Source organism: Triturus cristatus, chromosome 5_1 (genome assembly GCF_964204655.1).
Source record: "Triturus cristatus chromosome 5_1, aTriCri1.1, whole genome shotgun sequence".
In the NCBI taxonomy this organism is placed as follows: Eukaryota; Metazoa; Chordata; class Amphibia; order Caudata; family Salamandridae; genus Triturus; species Triturus cristatus.
Window position 1 is genome coordinate 348,451,599 of NC_140587.1, and position 23,256 is coordinate 348,474,854.

The 23,256-nt window shown below is 40.7% G+C and overlaps 1 protein-coding gene across 1 annotated transcript in view; it reads left to right on the forward strand.

Annotated features, from left to right (window-relative positions):
- CSMD3 (CUB and Sushi multiple domains 3) overlaps positions 1 to 23,256 on the forward strand; it is a 2,836,509-nt gene that overhangs the window by 1,192,626 nt on the left and 1,620,627 nt on the right. The window contains exons 8-9 of the mRNA XM_085605076.1: positions 15,577 to 15,664; positions 21,120 to 21,244. Of these exons, the coding sequence (XP_085461202.1) occupies positions 15,577 to 15,664; positions 21,120 to 21,244 (213 nt within the window). The remainder of the gene's footprint in view (positions 1 to 15,576; positions 15,665 to 21,119; positions 21,245 to 23,256) is intronic.

Here is a 23,256-nt window from a genome sequence, read left to right on the forward strand (position 1 = left end):
CGCGCCGCTAGGAAACCAGAGTGCCAGCACTCTTTTCATGCTCTAGATCTCCCGGAGGTCTGTCCTCTATGTAAAAATGTGTTTCATAGTACTCTGTCTCCCTCCATCAAACAAGACTTCAATCTGTTGCTCCTAAACTGTAGATCTCTACCAAAGCATAAGACTGAAATTAGGCTGTTGTTGGAGGAATATAGACCGGACATAACATTTCTAACTGAAACCTGGCTGATGCCAGACTCCGACCCAGATATCGTATCTGCCTTACCTTTGGGCTTCCAGATTCTACGTAGGGATCGATCGGGTGGGAGAGGAGGTGGTCTGGCAATTGTATATAAGGAACAATATACCTGTAGAAGCTTGGCCAGCATCATCCCCGACTGTGAAAGCCTTGTGTTCACTATCAACCTTTCTCCCAACACCTCTTTCTCAGGCACCCTGGTCTATAGACCCCCAGGCCCCTCGAGACAGTTCCACAAAGCCTTGCCCTCGATTCTAGCCGAAGATGTCACTATATTCGCAAACTACACAATGCTAGGTGATCTTAATTTTCATTTCGATACCCCCCATGATCACATCGCCAGCGAGCTAGTGAATGACTTAGCGGCTCTTCAATTGGAGCAACTGGTTGACTCCGCCACCCATGTTAAGGGCCATTTGCTGGACCCTGTGTTCAGCAACTGCTCTGACCTGAAGGCTGGATCCCCATCGCTCTGCCATGGACAGATCACCTGCTCGTCCCTCTTCTTTGGTCCACCTATACCTCTCCCCGGGTAACCCACCGTGGAAATAATTTTAGAAACTGGTCAAAACTTTCCGCTGTATCCTGGTCCAAAAGCCTTGCCAGCTCACGCCCCTCCCTAAATATGGATCTTAACGCTGCTAACCTAGAATATGAAGAATGGATCTCTCATTCCCTCGAGACCGTCCTCCCCTCCCAAAAAATCACAACCAAACGACTGCAAAAATCTGCCCCTTGGTTCTCGGAGGAACTTAGGATAAAAAAGAGGGACTGTAGGAAAATTGAGAGACGATGGCGACTCGACTTTCTTGCTAGTGATAAAACACTGTATAGAAAGGCTATCAGAGCCTATAAAAATGAGGTTAAACTCGCTCAAGCTACCTATTTCTCCACTCAAATCCTACAAGCCAAATCTAAATCCAAGGAAATTTTTCAAGTAGTAAAGAGCCTCATCAAACCCCCTCAGCCACCCACACTACCGGATAATACATTAACGCATTGTAACAACTTGGCAGTGTTTTTTCATCAAAAAATCCTCAATATATATTCTTCCTTCTCTGCCACTGACTCCCATCGGGCTCCTCAAACATTGCCCTGCTGGGCGGAACTTCCTACCCAACCCGTGGTTACCCTGGAATGTTTCCCCATGTTGGAGCAGGACACCGTCGAGTCACTAGCACGGCAGGTGAAATCTGGATCTCCTTGCGACCCTGCCCCTCCCAAGGCCATGGCGTCAGTCATCCAGACGGTCCTTCCCACCATCAAGGACCTCCTCAATGCGTCTCTCACTGCCGGCATAGTCCCAGTACCTTGGAAGCAGGCCATGGTCCGGGCATTGTTAAAAAAAAACAATTTGGACCCGGGTGACTTTGGTAATTATCGTCCCATCTCCCTGCTCCCCTGGACAGGCAAGATCCTGGAGAAGCACATCAATCTCCACCTTATGGCTTTCCTGGAGTCAAACCAGCTGCTAGATATCACCCAAACTGGCTTCCGACCAAAACATGGGACGGAGACTGCCTTATTGGCAGTAACCGAAGAAGCCAGGAGAATGATGGACCAGGGAGGATCAGTGGCAGTGATCCTCCTTGATCTGAGCGCAGCTTTTGACACAGTTAGTCATGATGTGCTTCTCGGCCGTCTCTCTCAAATAGGAATCTTGGGCAAGGCTCTGTGCTGGTTCAGATCCTTCCTAAGCAACAGATCTTTCCGGGTTTTTGAGGGAGACACTGTCTCTACCAGGAAATCTCTCAGCTGCGGGGTCCCGCAGGGCTCATCGCTGAGCCCTGCACTGTTTAATGTCTACATGCGACCACTGGCTGAGATCGTCCGCCCATTTGGCATCAAAATTGTCTCCTATGCGGACGATACTCAGCTAGTGGTATCCCTGGCACAGGAGAACAGTAGCCCCAGGCAAAGAGGACTAAGGGACTGCCTGGAGGCTGTGAAAGTGTGGATGACAAGATCCTTCCTCAAACTCAATGGGGATAAAACGGAGTTGATGTTTCTGGGGCCTGCCTCCCCCACATCCTTGGACCCTCTCTGGCCCTCTTGCCTTGGTACTCCGCCAGTACCCAAGGACAATATAAAGAGTCTGGGCATTTGGCTGGACAAGGCCCTGACATTCAACACCCAGGCCACAAAACTGTCTGCAACCTGTTTTGGCCTAATTAGGATGCTTAGGAAAGTGCTCCCATTACTATCTATGGAGGCCAGGCAGGTCGCCGTGCAGGGTTTGATACAATCCCGACTTGACTTCAGTAACTCCCTATACCTGGGTGCCCCTGACTATACCCTCCGCAAATTACAGACGGTACAAAATTGTGCTGCCCGTACACTACTGCAACTTCCACGGAAATCATCAGTGAAACCCGGACTGAGGAAACTACATTGGCTCCCGGTCCGCCAGAGAATCTCTTTTAAGGCTCTGTGCATTGCCCATCAGGCCTTTTGGGACACAGGTCCGGCAATCTGCCGGAACCTCATGACTCACTACCATCCTCCAAAGCATCTCCGCTCCAGCCATGCCTTCTTAGCGACAGTACCTAGGGTTAGGAGAGCGCGGGCTGGCGGTAGAATGTTTTCATATAGTGTCGCCAAGCAGTGGAACCATTTACCCCCCCAACTCAGGTCCAACGCCAACCTCTCTTCATTCCGTAAACACCTAAAGACTTTTCTCTTCACTCTTCAAAATTAACTCCCCAAAAATGTCCCGGTTGCCCCTCATTCCACTCTTCAAGTAGCGCTTGGACGCCTTCGGGCAGCAATCGTGCTTTACAAATCCACTTTACATTACATTACTTTACAGGACTACAGCAACCCTAACCAAAACAAACCTATTACTGATTCCACATTTAAGGTGATCATTGCCCACATACTAAATTAACCATCATGCATCAAACGTGTCCATACATTTTATACCGTTTTCCTTTTTTTATAGTTACATTACATGTATGTATAAGCATTAACCCTCCAAAACCAGATCCATTGCTTATTAGTAATTCCATCCTATGTGTAGGCAATGTGGATGAATCATATAATGATTGACCTAAAAAAGATATTTTAAGTAAAATAACCAAAGGGAGATTTCCTAAAAATGCACTTATTAAGAACAAATTGTACCTCAAATATGTGGATCATGATATGCCATGCGTAGGACATCATCATATACCAAAGTAATTGAATATTTAGTAGTCAGCCTGTTTCATTCAATCCTACAACATAACAAATCTAATTAGTCATGGTACTAGTCGTTGTTAGAATGATTGAGGGTTTTCCTAAAAGAAAACCACCTCATCCACATTTCCTGTATCTATAAACAAGTGCTAGTCTCAAAATAGATTTACTGTAAATTTATTTTTCATTTCAGGTCCTACAACATAACATGTCTAATTAGTCATAGTGCCTGTTGTTATTAGCATAATCGAGGGTATTCCTAAAAGAAAACCATGTCACATCCATTTATCCTGTGTCTCTATACAATGGCTAGTTTAAAAATAAGTTCACCTTAAATATCTATTTCATGCGGCTCATCAGGTATGTGAGAGAGGCATTGTTCTATTTACACACCATGTCAGCACAGTCCCGGGCACACGTGGTAGGGATCAGCCACGGCCCGTATAGGGCGTGCCACCGGGCAGTGACGTGGGGCGGGGGAGGGATAGGGTGAGGGGTTGTAAAATGTGGCATATGGACGATTTCAGGTAAGCAACGGAAAAAAAACAAAAATTGTTTCGCGTGCTGCATCGCATTTGGCGATGCAGCACGCGCAACAAAATTCGTTTTTTTCCGTTACTTACCTGAAATCATCTGTATGCCGCATTTTACAACCCCCCACCCTGCCCCTCCTCCACCCCACGTCACCACCTGGTGGCACGCCCTATACGGGCTGTGGCTTGTAGGGATACAATAATGGTATGGCAGTCTCTTTTAGATCAAAATTGCTGTGCTCGACACCAGTGTAGTCTTTAGAGTTATTTAATCAAGAAATGACAAAATGAAATCAAACAACCAGCCGACACGTGTTTCGTCACAGTGCCAATGTCTGTGTACTCTGGACCTAAAATGGTATTGGCAAATTTGGATTTACCAAATTTGTATATGTAAGTTTTCCTTAAAGTCAATAGTAAATGCCTACACAAATTTCTAACTGGAGGAAATAACCCTGCCTGTTAGAAGACAGTAGCCTCGCCTATTGCCCCAGAAGGCAATGGAGTTGGCAACAAGTGACCACTGAGTAGCAAGCTTGGATGAGGAAGTAAATGGTAGGCAGAATAAAAGAATAGCCTTAACACTACCTATTTTGACTTGGAGATATCAAATAGAGCTTTCCTATTCACCCTAAAAGTTCTCTAGATCCCTTGGCACCAATCCCAGTGGGCAGGAGAGCTAGTTTGAACCCTGCCAGAGTGGATGAACCTCTTCTATAGAGGGAAGTGGTTTTAGAGAGAACAAGAGACACTCCTGTTGGACAATGGGTTTAGCTATAATAGTATGAGAGGCACTGCCACATGAATAAAGCATATGGAAAGAAAGTATACAATATTGGGCATTGATTTGTACACAACATATGGCTTACACCTCATCCTAACCTCCTCAAAACAATGGAACTGGAAAGTATACTCCTGATGATGCCAGCCTGCTGGAAGAAAGGATAAATCTGACTCCTCCCTGCTACCAAGGGATTTGAACTGCTTTCCAAGGGTCAGGTGCTAGACATCCTGTTTGCCTGCTCCAGAGACACAAAAAGGACAAGGACTCCTTACTCCATCATGACCAAGGAACCCGTAACTGTTAGGATCCTGCAGGAACCCTGGTTGGTGAGAGTCATAGGGCATAGAGGACTGCCTTAGGGCATGGGGACTTCAGCCATGACCAGAAGGAACTTTCTCAGCAGAAGGAGAGAAGTGGGACTAAGAAATATTTTGACTTTCAGAAGGCCAAAATAAAGTGCTGAGATATGCTCAGGGAGGTAACACCCTAAACGGGTTAGAGAACCAGGTTTGTCCCTCACAGTGACGAAAGCCAAAGAAAAAACATGGATCCGAGGGAGGCAGAAAATTCACCCCAACTAAAAGCTGAACTTAGTGCTTCAAACCCCTGCTTTGTCCTGCTGAGAGCTTTTGCATCAGTAGCAATGGCTTCAGCAAAAGCTCAATGTCGACCTATCCAACCTCAAGAAACCCTCACCAGACACAGTCTTGGCATTTTGCCCTGCTGGGGGATTGAGGCGTCTAGAAAGCAGACAAAATCAGAAGATAAAATCTTTGATAACAAAAACACGCTTGAGGTTGGTGACCTCCACTCTATCGCAGTCAGACTGAAATCACTTTTAAGTCCCAGTGAGTCAAGAACTGTTGTTGTTTTTTTTAACATGAGCTTTACTTGTTTTAGGCACTTTTTGCATTGTCTTTAATCATTAATATCTGTGGTTCCCCTTATCAGATTTAATGATTTAGATGTCTTTTTGGTAAATGGGTATTTCTCCATTTGTCTAATTTGTTTGATTCCTGGTCCTGCCATTATGATCAAATCTACTTAACAGCTGTGTAAGAGATAGAGCTCTACTTGATCTTATTTGACACTATAAGGATGGATATTAAAGCTGAAGTCAACAAATGATCTACATGTCCTTAATGTTTATAGAGTAAGCAAGAATATATACAGGATCTGATAATTGTTTGTAGTCTCTGTTTATATGTCTAAGTTTCACTGTGGGTCTTTTGAGCAAACCAGGACCAAATTTATGGATGCTTTCCTACATTTCCTGAGCATCAATGCAATTAGTAAATTTATTTCTGCAGATGGAATCCAACAATACTATTTCATTTAAACTTTTTTGTCATCATTTATTTTGTTTGCAGCATTTTCAAGCTTGCAGTTTTTGAAAGATTAAATGTATTTTAGAATGTAAGTGGGGTTAAGAAACATTTTGAAAGGCTTTGGAAATTGGCCCTATGTATAATATCTAGATTTCATTAATCACGACTCTGGAGATACAAGATATAATGTCCTGCACCTTACAATGGTGAGGTGATGAGATGGATTTGTGTGGGAAACTGGAGAGTTAAATTCAGTAAGCAGTTGTGAGAGATGAAATTTACACAGGAAGACACAAGTTTCTTGTCATTAGGAATATAAGTAATAAACTCTCCAACCAAAACAGATGGCCATGCTCCAGCCTTAGCACAATCCAAGGGATGATAGAAGAACCATACAACTTTAAAGAGGCACATTATATTTGCAGATTCTATAATTCTGCTTGCAGATTACAGCTAAGCAGACACACATGCACGGGTGTATTTATTTATTTATATAGCACCTGAATCGGCCCCTGAAGGGGTATCTCTGCGCTTCGGACGAGCAGCACAGGAATAGAACTGCTACTACAACTGAATCAGAGACAAAAAAGAGCGGTCTTGAGCAACTTCCTAAATTGTAGGTGGTCTGAATATTGTCTCAAGTGCAGCAGGAGCTCATTCCAGTAGTGAGGGCTGAGATGGGAGAGGGCCTTCCCCCCTAATCTGGCCGTCCTGACTCGGGGAACCACAAGATGATGTTTGGAGCTCGAACGGAGAGACCTGGAAGGTAGGTAAGGTGTGAATTTTTCCGAGAGATAGGTGGGATCAAGATTTGATACTGCCTTATGGATAGTGCAGCAAACTTAAAATTTTACCCACTTGCATATTGGCAGCCAATGGAGCTGGGGGAGAAGAGGGCGGGAAGGAGTTCTAGAAGGGGCATTAAGGACCAATCGCGCCGCCGTATTCTGGACTACCTGCAGTCTGCTGAGTGAAGCCTCAGCTTATTTTTCTCAAGCATAGTACCTGCACTAGAGGTATACAAGGTTAGGGTAAAAAGTGGCACACTATATGGTGCAGAACTCTGGTGCTACACAGCTACCAATGAGTTATCAGTAGCAGAGAATACGTTTCTCAAGCATTTAACAAGGACATGGATTTATATCCATCTAAGTTTCCATACAATCGAAACCATTACTATTTTGGCACAGGATATGGTCAACACCAGAGCTTGAATCTTATAAAGCACCCCTCAGAGAGGTTTTTAAAACAGCTGGACATCTGAGAATTCCTTGGTATCATATGTGAGGAAAACATTTCAATCTGTAAAGCTTGAGAATTTCTGGGACTGTCTAGATGTCTCCCATTCGACACCAATGCAATTGATAAAAGATCAGTGCAGAGAACATCCCTGGGGACAATCAGTCAAAGACAGCAAATCAGGGAACCTGACAAATCAATTCATTGACCTTTACATAAGATTGTTCTACTCTACTAACCTACATTAGATGTCATCCAAGGTGACCTCTCCAGAAAGCTATACTTAAAGTTTAGGTTTGGTACTCTGCTTACACTAGAGTTCACAGCTAGAGAGGCAAGAACTCCAATACTAGCTGCCCCATATGTGACGATGCTCCAGAATCATTAGAACATCTTGTATTTTTCTGTAAGGCCTATAAATTGCCAAGAAGAAAGTGGATCATTCCATTATGTCATTTATTAGGCATAAGGCCTCTCTATCCATTATCAGAGAATATTGAAAACAAATACATGGGAGGTGATTGTTGTCAGTCTTGCTAAATGTTTACCTGCTGCATGGATATTCCCCAGTCATGGAAGGAAAGTCACTTGGGAAATCATTCGCAGTTAATACAAAATTATTTGGTATTTTAGAAAAACTATCCTGGACCAGTGCACTTAAAGCACTGATCCGATTACTACAAACGTTTACTTCTTCTGGGTTTTAGTTTCATAAAGTGAAATAAGAAGCCAAAAAGTTGCTGCTAATTTTATATTTTTAATAGTATTTATCCAATATAGTATGGAATGCTTTTCTGCACGAATTTAAAATATGGATTATTGTGTACAGTTTGGTTGTGGTAAAACTGATTTTATTAAATTGTAGCTGATAGTAGGATGTGTATGGATTTTACATTCTTTTAACTATTGCAATCAACACAACTGTGCTAATTTTAATGTGTGTTTTATGGATTTTTTATTCTGAAATAAACAACTACTACTAATATATGTTTTTCTCTATTATCAAATCATTTTTCAAAAAAGTTTATTTCTTCTTCCCTTTTTGGCTTCATAATTTCTCTTTGTACACATCAGTAATTTTCATCTTCCTTAACTTGTAAATATTTACTTTGTAAACTTGTACAAATGCTCCACATTTTTCACATTTGGCCATCACTAGTATACACTATAGGCCTTAATATCTAAAAACTTTGGGTAACATGCCGAACCATTCTTTTGTTTAGTAGGTGACTTGTCCTAACCTGATTACAATAAAAGATGAATTTCCTGTGTGGAGTTGCCTGCATCAAAATGTTCTTATAGAATATGGATACCCTTTCTGGTGATTAGCCATGCTATACAAATCTAAGGTGATTCATTAATTGATGGAAAATCTAGTCTTTTTGCAATCAGATCCCTTAATGTTTTCAATAGACTGCTCTATTTTTCAAAATCTTAATTGATTAGGCAAAAGTTATGCTGCTGGGCATCCCCTTTCAAGGTACCTCAACTGGAACTATTTTTGTATAGGATTGAGAAGTAACATCTGATCCTCTGCTGTGTTCTGTGCCAGTTTCTAGCAACCACCACCTGCATATAGTTGACTAATTGCAGTTAAATCTCATGACCTGCCCATTCATTCAACGGTGGTTAGTTCCTTAGTTTCTGTGTGCTTCTTTTCCTCCTGATATTGTTTTTATTTTTAACTATTGTTAACTGCATCCAATGTAAAACAAGATAAGTCTGGGAGAGAATCCTGCCAGAAAATACATGAAAGTAGAGTAATAGTCATCCAAATCAAGGAAAAAGTGTGCTGGACAGCCCACCTCTCAAAATGAATCATAATATTTAAACATTATGGTCCCAGAGATGGTGCTACCTACTTCACTCACCATGTTTTTATAATCTGTGTTCCATAACGTCTGGCTCAGTCGGGGCAGACATTTCTAACCCCACGACTCCTATATTTTATCACCTGTTACCTTGTCTCAAATCTGGGTTGGTGTTGGTCTCCCCCAGAAGGCAAGGATAGGCCCTCTTAATTCAAATCTTATACAAAAGCACAGGTGAAGCAATCACTCATCTCTTTCCAAAGGCCATTTTCAAAACATAGGTCCTGTACTTCAGTGGGCCAATGTATCCACTGCATATATGTGTAGTACTCTTGGATCAACACTTCGAATTTCAGTTGGTGCACTCAGTCTTTGATCAAACATAAATATATATAGTGACTTGTTTACCAAAAAAGTTGAAAATATGCACTAGCAGAAGTACTTTTTGGATGGGTGCAAGTTTACTACTTTTCAGAATTTACAAACATTGGCAGTAGTAGGCTTGGAAAGCTGTGCCAATCTCTGGCGTTCAAGCATACTACTGGCAATCAAACACCCAAAAGGTGATGTAATGTATGTTTGCACATAGACTTATGAGTGGCAACTGCTTGCTTGGGGCAGCATTCTGACCCATTGTTTTCACCCACTGTGCCCCTCTAGAGAGAAGCCCACCTAAAGCTTTTATCATTTAATTATCTTGTTTCTCATAAGGAGGAATAATGCAGGTTTGGCTGCAAATCAGTTCACTATTTGTATTGTAACATTAAAGGTGATGGAGAAGAGCTAAAAAATTAGAATACTCATTACATGTTTTTATTGAAAAATTAAAGATAGGTCGTGTTATTTTTAGATAGGGAACAGATTTATACAACAGTTTGAATGGATTTAAAAACTAAATTCATCACAGTGATGAGCTTATTTAAGGAAGTGACAAATGTAATTTGTGTGATAGGACAGTAGTTTCTAAGACTGGGTTGTAACAACACATTAGGTGCAGTTCTTGTGGTCCTTCAGGATTATGATTAAAATGAATTAGACACAATGAAGAAGAGAAATCACACTGTTAAGATCATAGAGGCTTTCAAACAGAATTTGCTAATGTGAGGCACAGACCATTGTCCCTAATGATAATATTTGAGGAACACGAGTAAGTTCCAAAACTATTAGAAGGTCTGTCTGTCTACTCATTACAGTGCAGATTGTCTGTTAGTCTGCCTCAGTATTGCCATCCATGAAATGTTCTTGAAATGTTCTTCCAGGCAAACATGTTGTAAGAAATATGTGAATGTATCTAGCACAAGTGTTGGGAGCTTCAATGCCTTTCCATATTTCTGATATATTTAAATGATGACTAAAACGTGGTTATCTTGAATTGACTGTACACATTTGCTCATGCCAGAATTGAGAAATGTAATTTGAAACCTTACATGACATTGAAAATGAGTCTCATCCAACAATTACATTACTACAAACATTAAGCAAAATTATGTGAAATGCGTCTCACACTCAAAAAATTCCCCAAACACTTTGTTAGGATACAAATTTATTGCGAAAATGTAATTTATTTTTGATTTATAGTTGCTCGTGTTCAAAACCCTGTCAATCACATTTATTGTTTTGCTCTCAGAAAATATCTGAATGGCCCGCTCGGGTAAAAAAAAACTAGCTGAAATTGTTTGTTGACCGCCTATGTTTATTTTACTGTTGCTTGCATTCAAAACACTGCAACTCATATTCAGATTTGTAGTTTTGTGCTAAAAAATCACCCAAACAGCCTGCTTGGGTTTCGCATTTTGTCATATGGGGGGAATCTTGATTATTGTTTATAAAGTTTGCTATGCAAAATTAACAAAATTACATAATTAAATTTCCCCCAGACCTAGTGTTTACTTCAAAAAACTGTCCAGTTTTGATCTTTGTCTTCATTCTTGGGATCAAAAGTTAAAATGTTGAAGGACGGATGCTGATAAAAATCTTGAGCAGAGGAGAAAAGATTGACATAGCCAGTTTGCCAATGGCTGAATGAGTGCTTGACTCTACATGAACGTTCACATATTCATGTTGGGACATCGAGCCTCAATGTAGAGAAAGATAATGACTTGGGTTTACCCATTTAGGCAGCAACAGAGTGGTGGGGTGTCAGATGATATACAACTGTGTACATCAAGAGGGAATTTACATCAGCTATAATTTATATACCACAATTGCATTTAACATACTTTGATTTTCAGGCACAGAGAGATTAACTAATTTAGACAGAATCACATAATTTTTACCGAAGTGCTGAGGCTGTAATTCAAACCCAAATCACAGGCTCCAAATTTGGTAGCTTAGCCACAAGACCTCATGTTCTCCCAGTCTATCACATAGGAAAGGCCTCTTTCTGAGGGCCATCATGAAACTTCACCCCACTCCTACATTATCACACTGGTTAATTGGAAGATTGCACCCATGGGGAAGAAGGTGGGACTAATGCCTATTGGGTGCAGGATTGTGGTATGATGTGATGTTGCTGCATAGCATGATACCAGAATATTCCAGGAAGACTGCATTCAAAATACAGACTGCACTCATATTACCTGTGCTTCCAGCCTGGCGGTGATCTGTTTTCACAGTGATGTCTACGAGCTTGATGTTCTCTGCCTCTGGGAAAAGGTCTGTTTTTAATGATCCCTTTTGGGTGTTAAGAATGTTCTGGAAGCTTCAGAACAAAGGAGAGATGTGGAGTTTATAAATGAATGCTCTTAATGATTCTTTGAATGTTGGCCATTCCACATTGTGCTTCAGACACTGTGATGGAATCTACACTTTCTGATACACGTGCCCTTGTCCTGGGTCTTGTTACACATTATAGACGTTGACCTGGAACTGGATTTATCTGCATTGCAACACAGCTGAAGCTGTCCTCTTGATAAATTCTTCATTCCTGTTCTGATGCTCTTGTTTTGTGGGTTTCTTTCAAGTCTGTTACAGTTCTTCAGAGCTATAGGTGCCTACCACCCTTGAGCTATCTTCTTCCTGAATCTTTCAGAAGATTCTTGTGCTCCTGGCATGAATTCACCTATTGATTGAAACTGGCAACTATTTTCTGCCTTGTGGCTTTTTTCTCCATTTTGAGACATCTTTATGCAGGTTACTGCTTCTACATGTTTTTTTATTGGCAAAGTGGCTACTGAAGGACATTATCCTTAACTGGACAAGACACCTTAAAGATACCAGGTTCACTTCTGTGTCCAGCCATTTCCATACATCTGCAGTTGGGTCTGTGTAGCTCTATAATGATTGATGACGGGAGAGAGTAAATCCTATCCTGCTATATTCTGCTACTCCATCCCATGATGACAATAGCATGTTCATGTAGACATTGTTGGAATATGTGCATAACCAAGACACCTGCAGCATGACCAGTACCAGTTATATTTTTGGCTGATGTTTGGCAGTGAATGGGGCAATGTTGGAAATGGCCCTTTTTGCAGGGTTATCCCCAAACGTTTTGCTTCTTCCTCCTTTGTTCTTCCTGACCTGTGGTTGTTGGCTATAGGACTCTGGGCACTTTACCACTGCTGATCAGTGCTAAAGTGTAAATTGTTATTGTGATTGGGTATCCATGATTTGCATATTTGTTTTACCAGTAGATCCCTAGTAAAGTGCACTAAGTGTGCCTGGGATGCTAATTCAAATGCTACTAGTGGGCCTGCAGCACTGATTGTGCCACCCACATAAGTAGCCCTGAAAAGAGGTCTCCGGCCTGCCACTGCAGTGCCTGTGCACAGTTTGTTAACTGCCATGTTGACCTGGCCAGTGTACCCACTTGGCAGGCCTTACCCTTCTTTTTTCTTACACATTGGACACCCCTATGGTAGGCCCAAGGTACCCCCTTAGGCAGGGTGCAGTGTATGTGAAAGGTAGGACATGTACTAGTGTGGGTAACATGTCCCGATAATGAAATACTGTCAATTTCGTTTTTCACTATTGAAAGGCTATCTTCCCCATAGGACAGAATGTGGAATGCTGTGTAACATGTTTGCCTGCATATCTTCCCATAGGAGCAAGATGGAAAATTGGAGTCTGGTATCCCTGATCTCAGAATTTAATAACACATATTTTAGTAAAGATGTTTTTTAAATACTGTGTTTGAAAACAGCACTTTTAGAAAGTGGCTATTTTCTTGTTCAACCTTTCTGTGTGCCTCTGCCTGTTTGTGGATTGACTGTCTGGTTTGAGAGTGACAGGGGCTGGGGTGGCTCCAGGAGTCTGGGTGAGTCAGCACTAGGCTGAATAGACCTATCTGCATTTGTAGTGGTGGGAGGAGTAGCACCTGGACCTGAATAGCGCTAGGCTTGCTTTCACAATGCTGGCTACACCCCCTGCGGTGTGTCTGATGGCCCTGGCCCACACTCACAAAGTAAGAAGATGTGCACTGGCAGAGTGCCCCCAGAACTGGTTTGGACTGGGTCCAGGACCCCTCAGTCATATAGAACAAAGACTTTGGGGGTAGAAATATGAGAGCTGAAACCCCTGAAAATTAGATGACTTTGTGATCAAGAGGAATCCCTGCCAAAGAAGATCAGCTGAAGAGACTGAGGAGAAATACTGCCCTGCTGTGTGTCTGGGGTTGGCCTGCAGTTTGCTGTTTCTACTGAGGAGAGGACGAAGGGACTTTGCTGTGTGCCGTGTCCCCTGCTTGAAGAAGGACTTTGCTGTATGCTGTGTCCATCTGAATAAAAGTTTCCAAGGGCTGGTGAAGAGCTGGCCTCCTGTTTCTGAAGTCTCAGGCACAAAAGGACTTCACCCCCAGCTTCCCTGAACTTCCTTGCTGGGAGTTCCAGTCTGCCAGGAGGGCCTGTAAGTGTGTGTGAAGCCTTTTTGCTGTTGGTAACTGGAAGCGCGACGCAACGAGAAAGAAGCGTGATGCCGTCGCAGCAGCAGCTGTCGCATCATCGAGGAAGCATGTCGCCGCTGCTGCTGTTCAGCGTCGCATCACCGAAGAAGCATGCCGCCGCCACAAAGGGTGCCGTCGCATCACCGGAGAAGCATGTCGCAGGGCCGTCGCATCACTGAGGAAGTGCGCCGCTGCTGATCGCCGCCGCAAAACCAGAGAAGCGTGTCGCAGACGCCGAGGATGTCTTCGCATTACCAGGGAAGTGTGTCGCAGGGCCTGCCACAGCTTGGAAAACCACCACGTTCGCCGCACGGCTGTTGGGCGTGCACGCATCGCCTCCACGTTGTCACATCACAGCAAAGACGCCATTTTGTCGCACATTGCCTTTGGGATAAGCCTGTCTGCTCGTGCCAAGCTACCAAGGGGGTGAGCAGGGGTTATCTAAAGTGTGTATCCCCCTTATCCTGACTAAAAGCAAGGGTCCCTAGTTGGTCAAAGGTACCTACCTCTGTCAACTAGAGACCCCCAGTTCTAACAGGCATCCAAATACCCAACAGTTACCAATAAAAGCTAAACTATTGAACCAGTTGAAGAGGGGTACGCCTTGGCCTTATCATCTGTATCAGACGTGGCTTTCTTTCACACAAATTGGGATTCTCTGTCACAGCTGTCTCTCTTTTTTTATTTTAAACCTCTTTCTTATACATATGTGCAACGAGGGAAATGACCATTCTGTTAAATGGAGAAGAGATAAATACATTTATCAGTGTAAACTAAAATTTCCGCTGAAACAGGTCTCAAAAGATCATTTTCTAGCATACGTTTGAACTTCCCAAAGCTCCTTTAGATCCTACATTTGGTTGCTGTGTGAGGACCGAATGCATTAATCTATTCAGAACAGTCCACAAAGATAATAGATAATTCAGCATGTCAATGCTACTGCTCTCATACTCTGAAATAACTACTCAGCTATGATGTATGCTATAATGTTCTCAGTTAACTGCTGTCACCTGTCATCTGTCAAAAAGCTAACCTTTTTAGCAAATCCATAGGCTCCACTTATCTGGAGAACCAAGAGCTGAAACATCCTCCCATAAACTCAACTTAAATCTGAGAACCATACAATTTTAAGCAGAAACCTAAACTCCATCTCTAGTTTTAATTGCACACATAATCAAATCCATTTTTAGTTACCACACCAAAGATAATCAGTTGAGCTCACATAAGGATATTGTTACTTACAAACCAGGAAAAATGGGTAAATTTCAAGAATGCTTTTCTATCATTGTATGTGAAATCAGAGAAATATATGTTCAATTTTCTTCCAAACCCAATTCTTGTAGTACATTTTCTGATGTATTGAATTAACTTGGAAATATAATGGTAGATATTCTGACAGCTTTTCATTCCAAAATGTTATGAATTTTCAACATTCTTATGGTCCACATATAACCTACATTAGTGTTTACTAAACTGCTTTTTAAGCAATTGATATTCATATGTCACATTGCAGTTAACATCATCATATTTGTGGTTGAAATGCTGAATAGTTTGGATCTAATTTTCATATTTCTGTGCCTGCAGTGAATGAAGGAGGAATTAAACATGCATCCAATATGTGCCCGGATCCTGGGGAGCCTGAAAATGGAAAGCGCATTGGCTCTGATTTTAGGTATGATGTTAACCATGCTATCATATTTGTGCAATTTCCAGTCGACTACTGTAGTCTTATATGAACTAGTCAACAGAGATTGAGAATTTGTAAAACCTATAGTGTCTGAGAATCTTTTCCTTAGAAGATGGAATACATGAAAATGTTTCCTTTATATAGTCTGTCATTTGAACAGTCTAGTTGTCAGACTTTACAAATCAATTTAAAAAAAGTAATTTCATTATAATTGTTGGAAAATTACAAATGTCAAACATGTTTTTAGAAATATATTTGTTTACTTATATATTTAAAGTATTTGAAATAGTTTTCCATGTTTCATGCTTGTTTTTTAATCACCACAATGTTGAATACTTTTCTTTGTCTTAAAAATACCTATATTCTGCATAGAATTGCATGTCATTTTTTACTGATAAGACACCCCTTGTTTTGTTCACAAATTACGTTTTTAACAGTTTTAATGCTCAGAATCACTACATTTGCTTCTCTGTAGTTTTTGATATATGAGCATAATCTTGAAAAGTACTGTATTATTGGGATACTTCTAGTTCATAAATTTTCTGTCCTCCTTATGCTGGCAGTGCAAAATTACCTACCACCAATGCACTTCATATAGTCTCACCTCGTTTTTTTCTTAAAACTGATTCTTGTTTAAATCTATAGTTTCACTGGTAGTGATTTTCAATGATGACGCATATAGCTTTGATAACTTATGCAATTGTGGCTCTAAAAGAACAGACAATACTTCTTTACACATTTGGATGTGTTGCAAATAAAATTAAATTCTAAGAAACAAGTTAGCTTCATACTTGGGGTGTTGAAAAAAATGCAAATGGATTTAAGGAGCAAGATCTTAGCACATTGAGCTCTTTTACGGATTTCCAAATAAAGAAACATATTTTTTGCCTCTATCCTGAATTTAAAATGTGTATAATTGGGTGGCATGGCCAGGCAGCACATGGATAGAAAGGTGTTTTTAGTGCCCCCCTCTCATCACCTTTAAATTATTCTGCTATCCTTATCTTACCTTACCATCCATTAGAGAAGGGCATTTTCTGAATATCTGACTATTGGTCCAGCTCCAAGGACTCAAGTGGACTTTCATGATCAGGAATGTAAATGACAATATCACTGACCAGGACCTAACTAGAGAATGGGCTTAGAAAATGAGCGATGGAGCTGGTGAGAAAAAGATTGTGGGAATTGAATCCCATGGTTATTTGCAGCACTGTGTTAGATATAACATGTATATACTTCCACCACCACGGTACTGGCTACAGCACGCATTTGAATTATCCCAGGTCACTGAAAGGCCAGCAGTCTGAACCTAGTACTCTAAAAACTGGGTGGGGGACCGAGCTGGTAAGCTATACCTATCTTCATATTCCTTCAAACATGAGGAGACCTCTAACAAGGGGTTTAGCCTTCAGTTGTAAGACGTAACAGTAGCTAATAAACTGTGAAAGAAGAACATAATGGTTGAGAACTGCTTCTGAGAAAAAAGATAATCTTTAAAAAGTTGTTTTTGATGAAAAACGGAACTACCTAACTCAAAATAAGGCCTACGATAAACAAATCTAGAAGTGTATTGTACTATGTGCTGCAAGTAATTAGCGATCAGATTTACTCTTCACCCAAGAAACCTACTTATTCGGTACAGATTGCCATTTCCTGTCAATGATGTATATCCTATAAATGGCTAATAGAGGATTCACCAATGGATTGAAAATGAGGGGTGGAAGGCATTTTGTTATGAAAAGTATTACAGCTTCTATCCAGTGTGGTCTGAATAGAATCTAATGAAAGATCATGGCAGTCTCTAACAAATGCATAATATATTGGTTTCAACAATTAACATAGTTACACTATTTATTATCAAAACCTTGAATGCAAATTAAAACCTCTTGAAGTTTCACCACAGGGCTGTTGATGTTAGATGGAGACCAGTCTGGATACTTGAACACATGGCTTCTATGTTTTAGGCCAAGTAGTGCCTTATGTGACATTCCTAAATTCTTGGCACTTATTGCTATTTTATATAAACACTCCACTTAATCGTGCATTCTCATTTTCTTAATGACTAATCAATCTTTCATTCTGTTAAGTGCATCTATGCGGCAGCTATTCAGCGTGCCATGTACCTTTTCCTTCTCAACGTGACATGTCTGAACTTTTTCTCAGTCCAAGTTTACTCTTCCCTCACCTACTTAATGCCCCAATAAGCAGCCGGCACATGCTTCCAAGTCTTCTGATTGGCTATCTGGAATCCCTCAGCATTCAGCAGACTGTCTTACCAAGTCTTCAGCTGTTCAACTCATCACAACCACTCCATGAGATTTCTTCCCTCAAACATCCTGCCTCTTCCTACAAGTGGGACTCTGCATTGCTTCCTGCTAACCAGACAGCTGATTCTCTGGTACTCTTGTCAATGTTGAAACACAATGCTAGAATTCATGGCTTATTTTTCATTTGTTAACATTTTGGGGGGCTAAACAAAGTACCAAGTTTGATTATTGACTCAAGGCTTGTCAAAACTGTAGTGTGCCTCCTTTGAGTCTTGTGGAGTTGGGACACTGATCCAAGCCATAATTGTGATTGTTCGGTCCTCTCGGCTCTGTTCCCAAAACCTAGTTCGTCAAACATTAGTTACAAGATATTCCGAGTAGAGACAGTATTTAAGCAGTAATATTACTTTATGTATTATTGCAACCTAAATTGTGCCACACTGTTACTCAAAATGGGAATTACTGGATCAGCCGGCTTTGACAAAAACATTTTCACAAAACATGTGAGCCCAAACCTGTATATCTCCCGTAAACGTCGCATGAATACTATGGCTACTCCAGACACACCTTTTTAAATGAGAGGTGGGTTTTTGAAATATGGGTACAAGGCTGAAAAAAGATCACATACCATGCATGAACCCGTAAAGTTGTAAACGCATTCAAATGGTTTGGGAAGCATGAGGTTAGATAAATGATGAGTGTGTTGTAGTTTTGTTTCAAACTGTGCCCTCCTGTTCCCATTGGGATCCTGGCAAGGCCGGGACTATTTTCACGATCAAGGACTTGACAGCCGTATTTTTTCCCCTTAAGCAGAAAACACCTTGCAGGTTATTTTCCACCTCTACGTGTACATTAACTCGTTCTTCCATAAAACAAAAAACCCTGTGAAATGTGATTTGGGAGACTATAGAAGTACAGGTCAAATGTTAATCGCCAAATAGGTTTCTGCTTCTGGGCTGTGCATACACCGCTGGCAGCTATTACAACATGACACAGGCCCGAACAATATCTGAGGGACACACTCAAAGAGAGCCAGAGGCAAGCACAAATTGGCAGCTACTAAAAGTCAAGCTGTTCATTCCGTTCAAAATGATTAAACTTATACATCCAAATATTTCTCATATATTGACCCTGATAGTTTTTCTAAACCTTTCTAGTCAAGCAGAGAAGCTACGGCTTCCATAATGTTTGTGAAAACAGCACACAATAAAATTGAGCTTTGCGAAATCCTTCATACTGGGTCCATTATATGTTCCATTCTGTTGTGTCTCTTAAAAGGCGCACAGCATTCTTACATAGCCTTGACACACATTCTCTTTTATATATGTTCCTTGACAGTCCTTGGATTCTCCTCTTTGTGTTTATAAGTATTTTATTTATCAATGTCGTTCTTGGCCTTGCTTCAACAATAGCTCCATGTTTTTCCTCTTCATCAGTTGTGCTTCTCAAATTCGACTTCCTTTCTTTCAAATGTCAGCTTGATACCAAAGCTATACATTACTTCTCAAACAGGGCTTGCCTCCCCTGGATTTTTTCTAAAAGAATTGTTAGCATTGCCCACTTATATTCACAAGATTCTATTCTGCTCATTTTCAACTCGCTTTTGTTAAGTAGCTAATTGCCACCCTAAGCATACTGTATATTTACTAGTCTGCAATCGTTTTCCACTGTTTGAAAATTGTTTAAAATAAAAAAATATATACACTATGAAGGAGCTCATTGACATATATCCACTTGGATGGAACTAGAGCAGTGGTTCTTACCCTCTTGACTTCTGTGGAATTACAACTTGAACCCAGGGACCTTCAAGCCTTGAATCATTATTTGAATCCGGGGAACCCCACAGAGTCAATGGGGACCCAGGCCTAAGAACAATGATTTGAACCGTAAAAACAATTTAAAAAAAACAGAAACAAGCATTTGTAAAATAAGTGCACAAACAATTCAATATTTTACTTCATTCACAAGCAAATATATATATTTTTTAAATTATTTAAAGAGAAGGTCGTAGATTCTCTAAATACAATTGAGGACACAAATCGTCCATACTGTATTATGTTTGATGTTTTTGCACTGCTCCCACGAATCAGTCGGAGGATACCAGCTTAATTTGTAGCCTCCAGTTTCAAATGTCTTCATATTTAAACAATGTTTTAAAATGAATCTTGCATTTTGTTTCTTTATTTCTATATTCTTTATTAATCTGGTTATATTGTTCAATTTTCTAAGCAGTCACAGGCCTTCTGAGTAGGCGTCGCAGACCCCACAGGGTCTTTTAACTAGAACTTTTAACTAGAGCATGGATCATATTGACTTTTTCAAATTATTTGCATCATTCAATTGTTGGCGTATCTGATGTTGAGCTAAGAAAAGGTGTAAAGAGGTTTTACAGATGCACGTGTAAGAGCACCTTGGCCTCTGGTGACTTGAGCCACCTATGTTGAGCAACATTGACGAGTGCCCACAAACAACCTGTCACCTCAATAAAGGGTTTTTCGGGGTTGTTAGTATGCTTTAAGGACTTTTTTGAGCTAATAGCCAGGAAACTTCCTTATGATTTTGCGTACATCACCTAATTTAGATTTCAAAAATCGTATTGGGTTTAGGATTTCTAATGTACTGATTTTATTAGTCGTGGTATGGGCTTGGCCCAGGAATAGCAGGATTGATAAGGAATTTTATGGAAAATAAAGATACTTTCAAGTTAGGGTTGGGAATGTAGGTATCAGTAAAATGGTGCTAAGCTAATGTGATAATATGCATGCATATAAAATGCATAAATCTATAAAAAATATTCTGCCTTTACCTGCAGATAGGTTCCTCATACCTCAAAAGTTAAAACAAGCTCCTCAAACAAAATATTAGTGCTGATAGTGATCCTAGAGAACCCAACTCATTACAAAGCTTCCACGTCTATATATTATCAACTTAGTGCTTTTCTTATTGCCCAGCTTCATATACTGTGTTCTAAAGAAACTTGAGCCTGGCTTAGAGTTTGATGGGTGGGATACTCTGTCATAAACTTGATGGATATGCCGTCCTCCACATTATAAGTGCTTTACAGCCTGAGGCACTTGTAATGCGTCACATTTGTAAAAGGCTATACCAATTAATAAATTGTAAATCAAGCCCTATGATAGGTGCAAATTTGTTTTTCTACTTCTATGTTTCAGCCTTGGCGCTACTGTGCAGTTTTCTTGTGATGAAGACTACGTGCTACAGGGGGAAAAAAGTATAACCTGCCAAAGGATAGCAGATGTATTTGCCGCATGGAGCAATCACAGGCCTGTTTGCAAAGGTAAGCAAAATATTAGGCTTTTGCTTGCATGTTTGATGATTTGCCACCTTTCCCAAATATTTCATTTTTAGTGATAGATTAGGCAATCATTTTAAAATCACTTTATAGCTTAGTACATCATGTAGGTTAAATGTTTCAAGACAGAAATGATACAGAAACATTCCAATCTTAAAGCACCTCATAACTACCTTGAATCAAACCAACAAAAACACCCTGTACATTAAAAATGTAATTAAGTAGTATGGTTTAGAACCATTTTCGCATTTATCTCTAATACACATTTTCTTCCTGAAACGTAGTAGTTGTCACACTATAACATAAACTTTGGTTTGATATTTACATTCTTAAGTGGTGGCTACTTCTGAACAACTTCGAGCAAATATAGGTCAATCAATCAATTAGGGGTTTATATAGCGCACTACTCACCCGTGAGGGTCTCAAGGCGCTGGTGGGGGGAGCTCCGGATCAGTCGAAGAGCCAGGTCTTGAGGTCCTTCCTGAATGTGTGCATGGGTTGGGGAGCGTCTGATGTTCACGGGGAGCTAGTTCAAAGTCTTGGCTGAGATGTGGGAGAAGGCTCTCCCGCCTGTTCTGTTTCTGCGGGTGCGTGGGACCTCTGCCAGGGCAATGTCGGCGGAGCAGAGGTTTCTCTTGGGTACATGGAAGGATAATCTCTCATTGAGGTATTTGGGTCCGATGTTGTTGAGGGATTTGTAGGCGTGGGTGAGGAGTTTGAAGGTGACCCTCTTCTCGACAGGGAGCCAGTGGAGTTCTCGTAGGTGTTGGATCATGTGTTCGTGGCGTGGAGTTCCGAGGTGGCATCAATTGTGATAAACATATCAATGTATAAACATAATAGGTTCGACAGTAGTAATGCTAATAAAATAATTACGTTAAACCATACAAATTGCACTATTTATGTCGAATTCATAAAACTATACAATTTTGCTATCTTGGTGCGACTGTGTTGATATTCCTACAATGTATTTCATGTACACCTTTGAACATTGGAAAGATTGTACCTTTCTAGGATGTCAGGTACCAACATTTGGTGGTTTTGTGAGGGTATGGAGAAACTTTCAAGTCAATGTAAAGGATGCCCATACCAACACAATGTGCTGAAGTCAACTCAGCGAAGTAGCTTGAATTGACTCAATGATGAGCAGTAGACATGCTAAGATCATTAAAGTATAATTTCAGTTAGTGCCCAACGTGAGACAATTAACGTGCATGCGCTGGTGAATATAGACCTCTGGATTAGAGCTTTGACAATTGTGTTCTATTTACTTGCAGTAGGAGGGACTTGATTCCAGTTGAACACAATTTTTAAATGCTCTAAAGCCAAGGAGCCTGAAACAGAGAATGCTTGTTCCATTTTAGTTCAAAGGTAGCTTGCTAAACTCCCAACAATAATAGGTGTCAGCAACATAAAGCATTCACAATTTGCAATTCTTCAACATATTTTTATTGTTTTTCCTAAAAGGCTGGTGGTCTAACCCAGAATGTATCTTTTATATTGGGCAAAGTGCTGTTAATTCCTATCTTCTTGTGGTACAGTTAGCCAATGCAAAGCACATTTGACTATAGTTTGCACAGAGTTCATATATGCACCCCTGCTCTTTTAGTCTCAAAAAGATCTATTTTTTGTATGAGGAAATAAATATATAAAGTTGTTTCTGTCAAGCAAGACATTACCGAGTTAATGAACCACAGAAGCTTGTGCTTTTGGCATAACTAATAAAAGACACAGAAAATTAGGGATTAGTTGCTGAGGTGTTTTGGCTAATCAACCTAATCTTGCCATTGAATAACCTTTGGGGGATTAGCTGCACTTTATAATTCCAGTTTGATCGATTGATTGATTGTATGATTCACTGGTCCACATTCATCTGGGTTTTGATATTCACAACATTTATTTTCGGTGTTAGGTGGCATGGAGAGACACCATTGCTGTCTAAGCAGATGTTTATAATGTATACTTGGAATGTTCATCTACTCTCTCAACTCAAGACA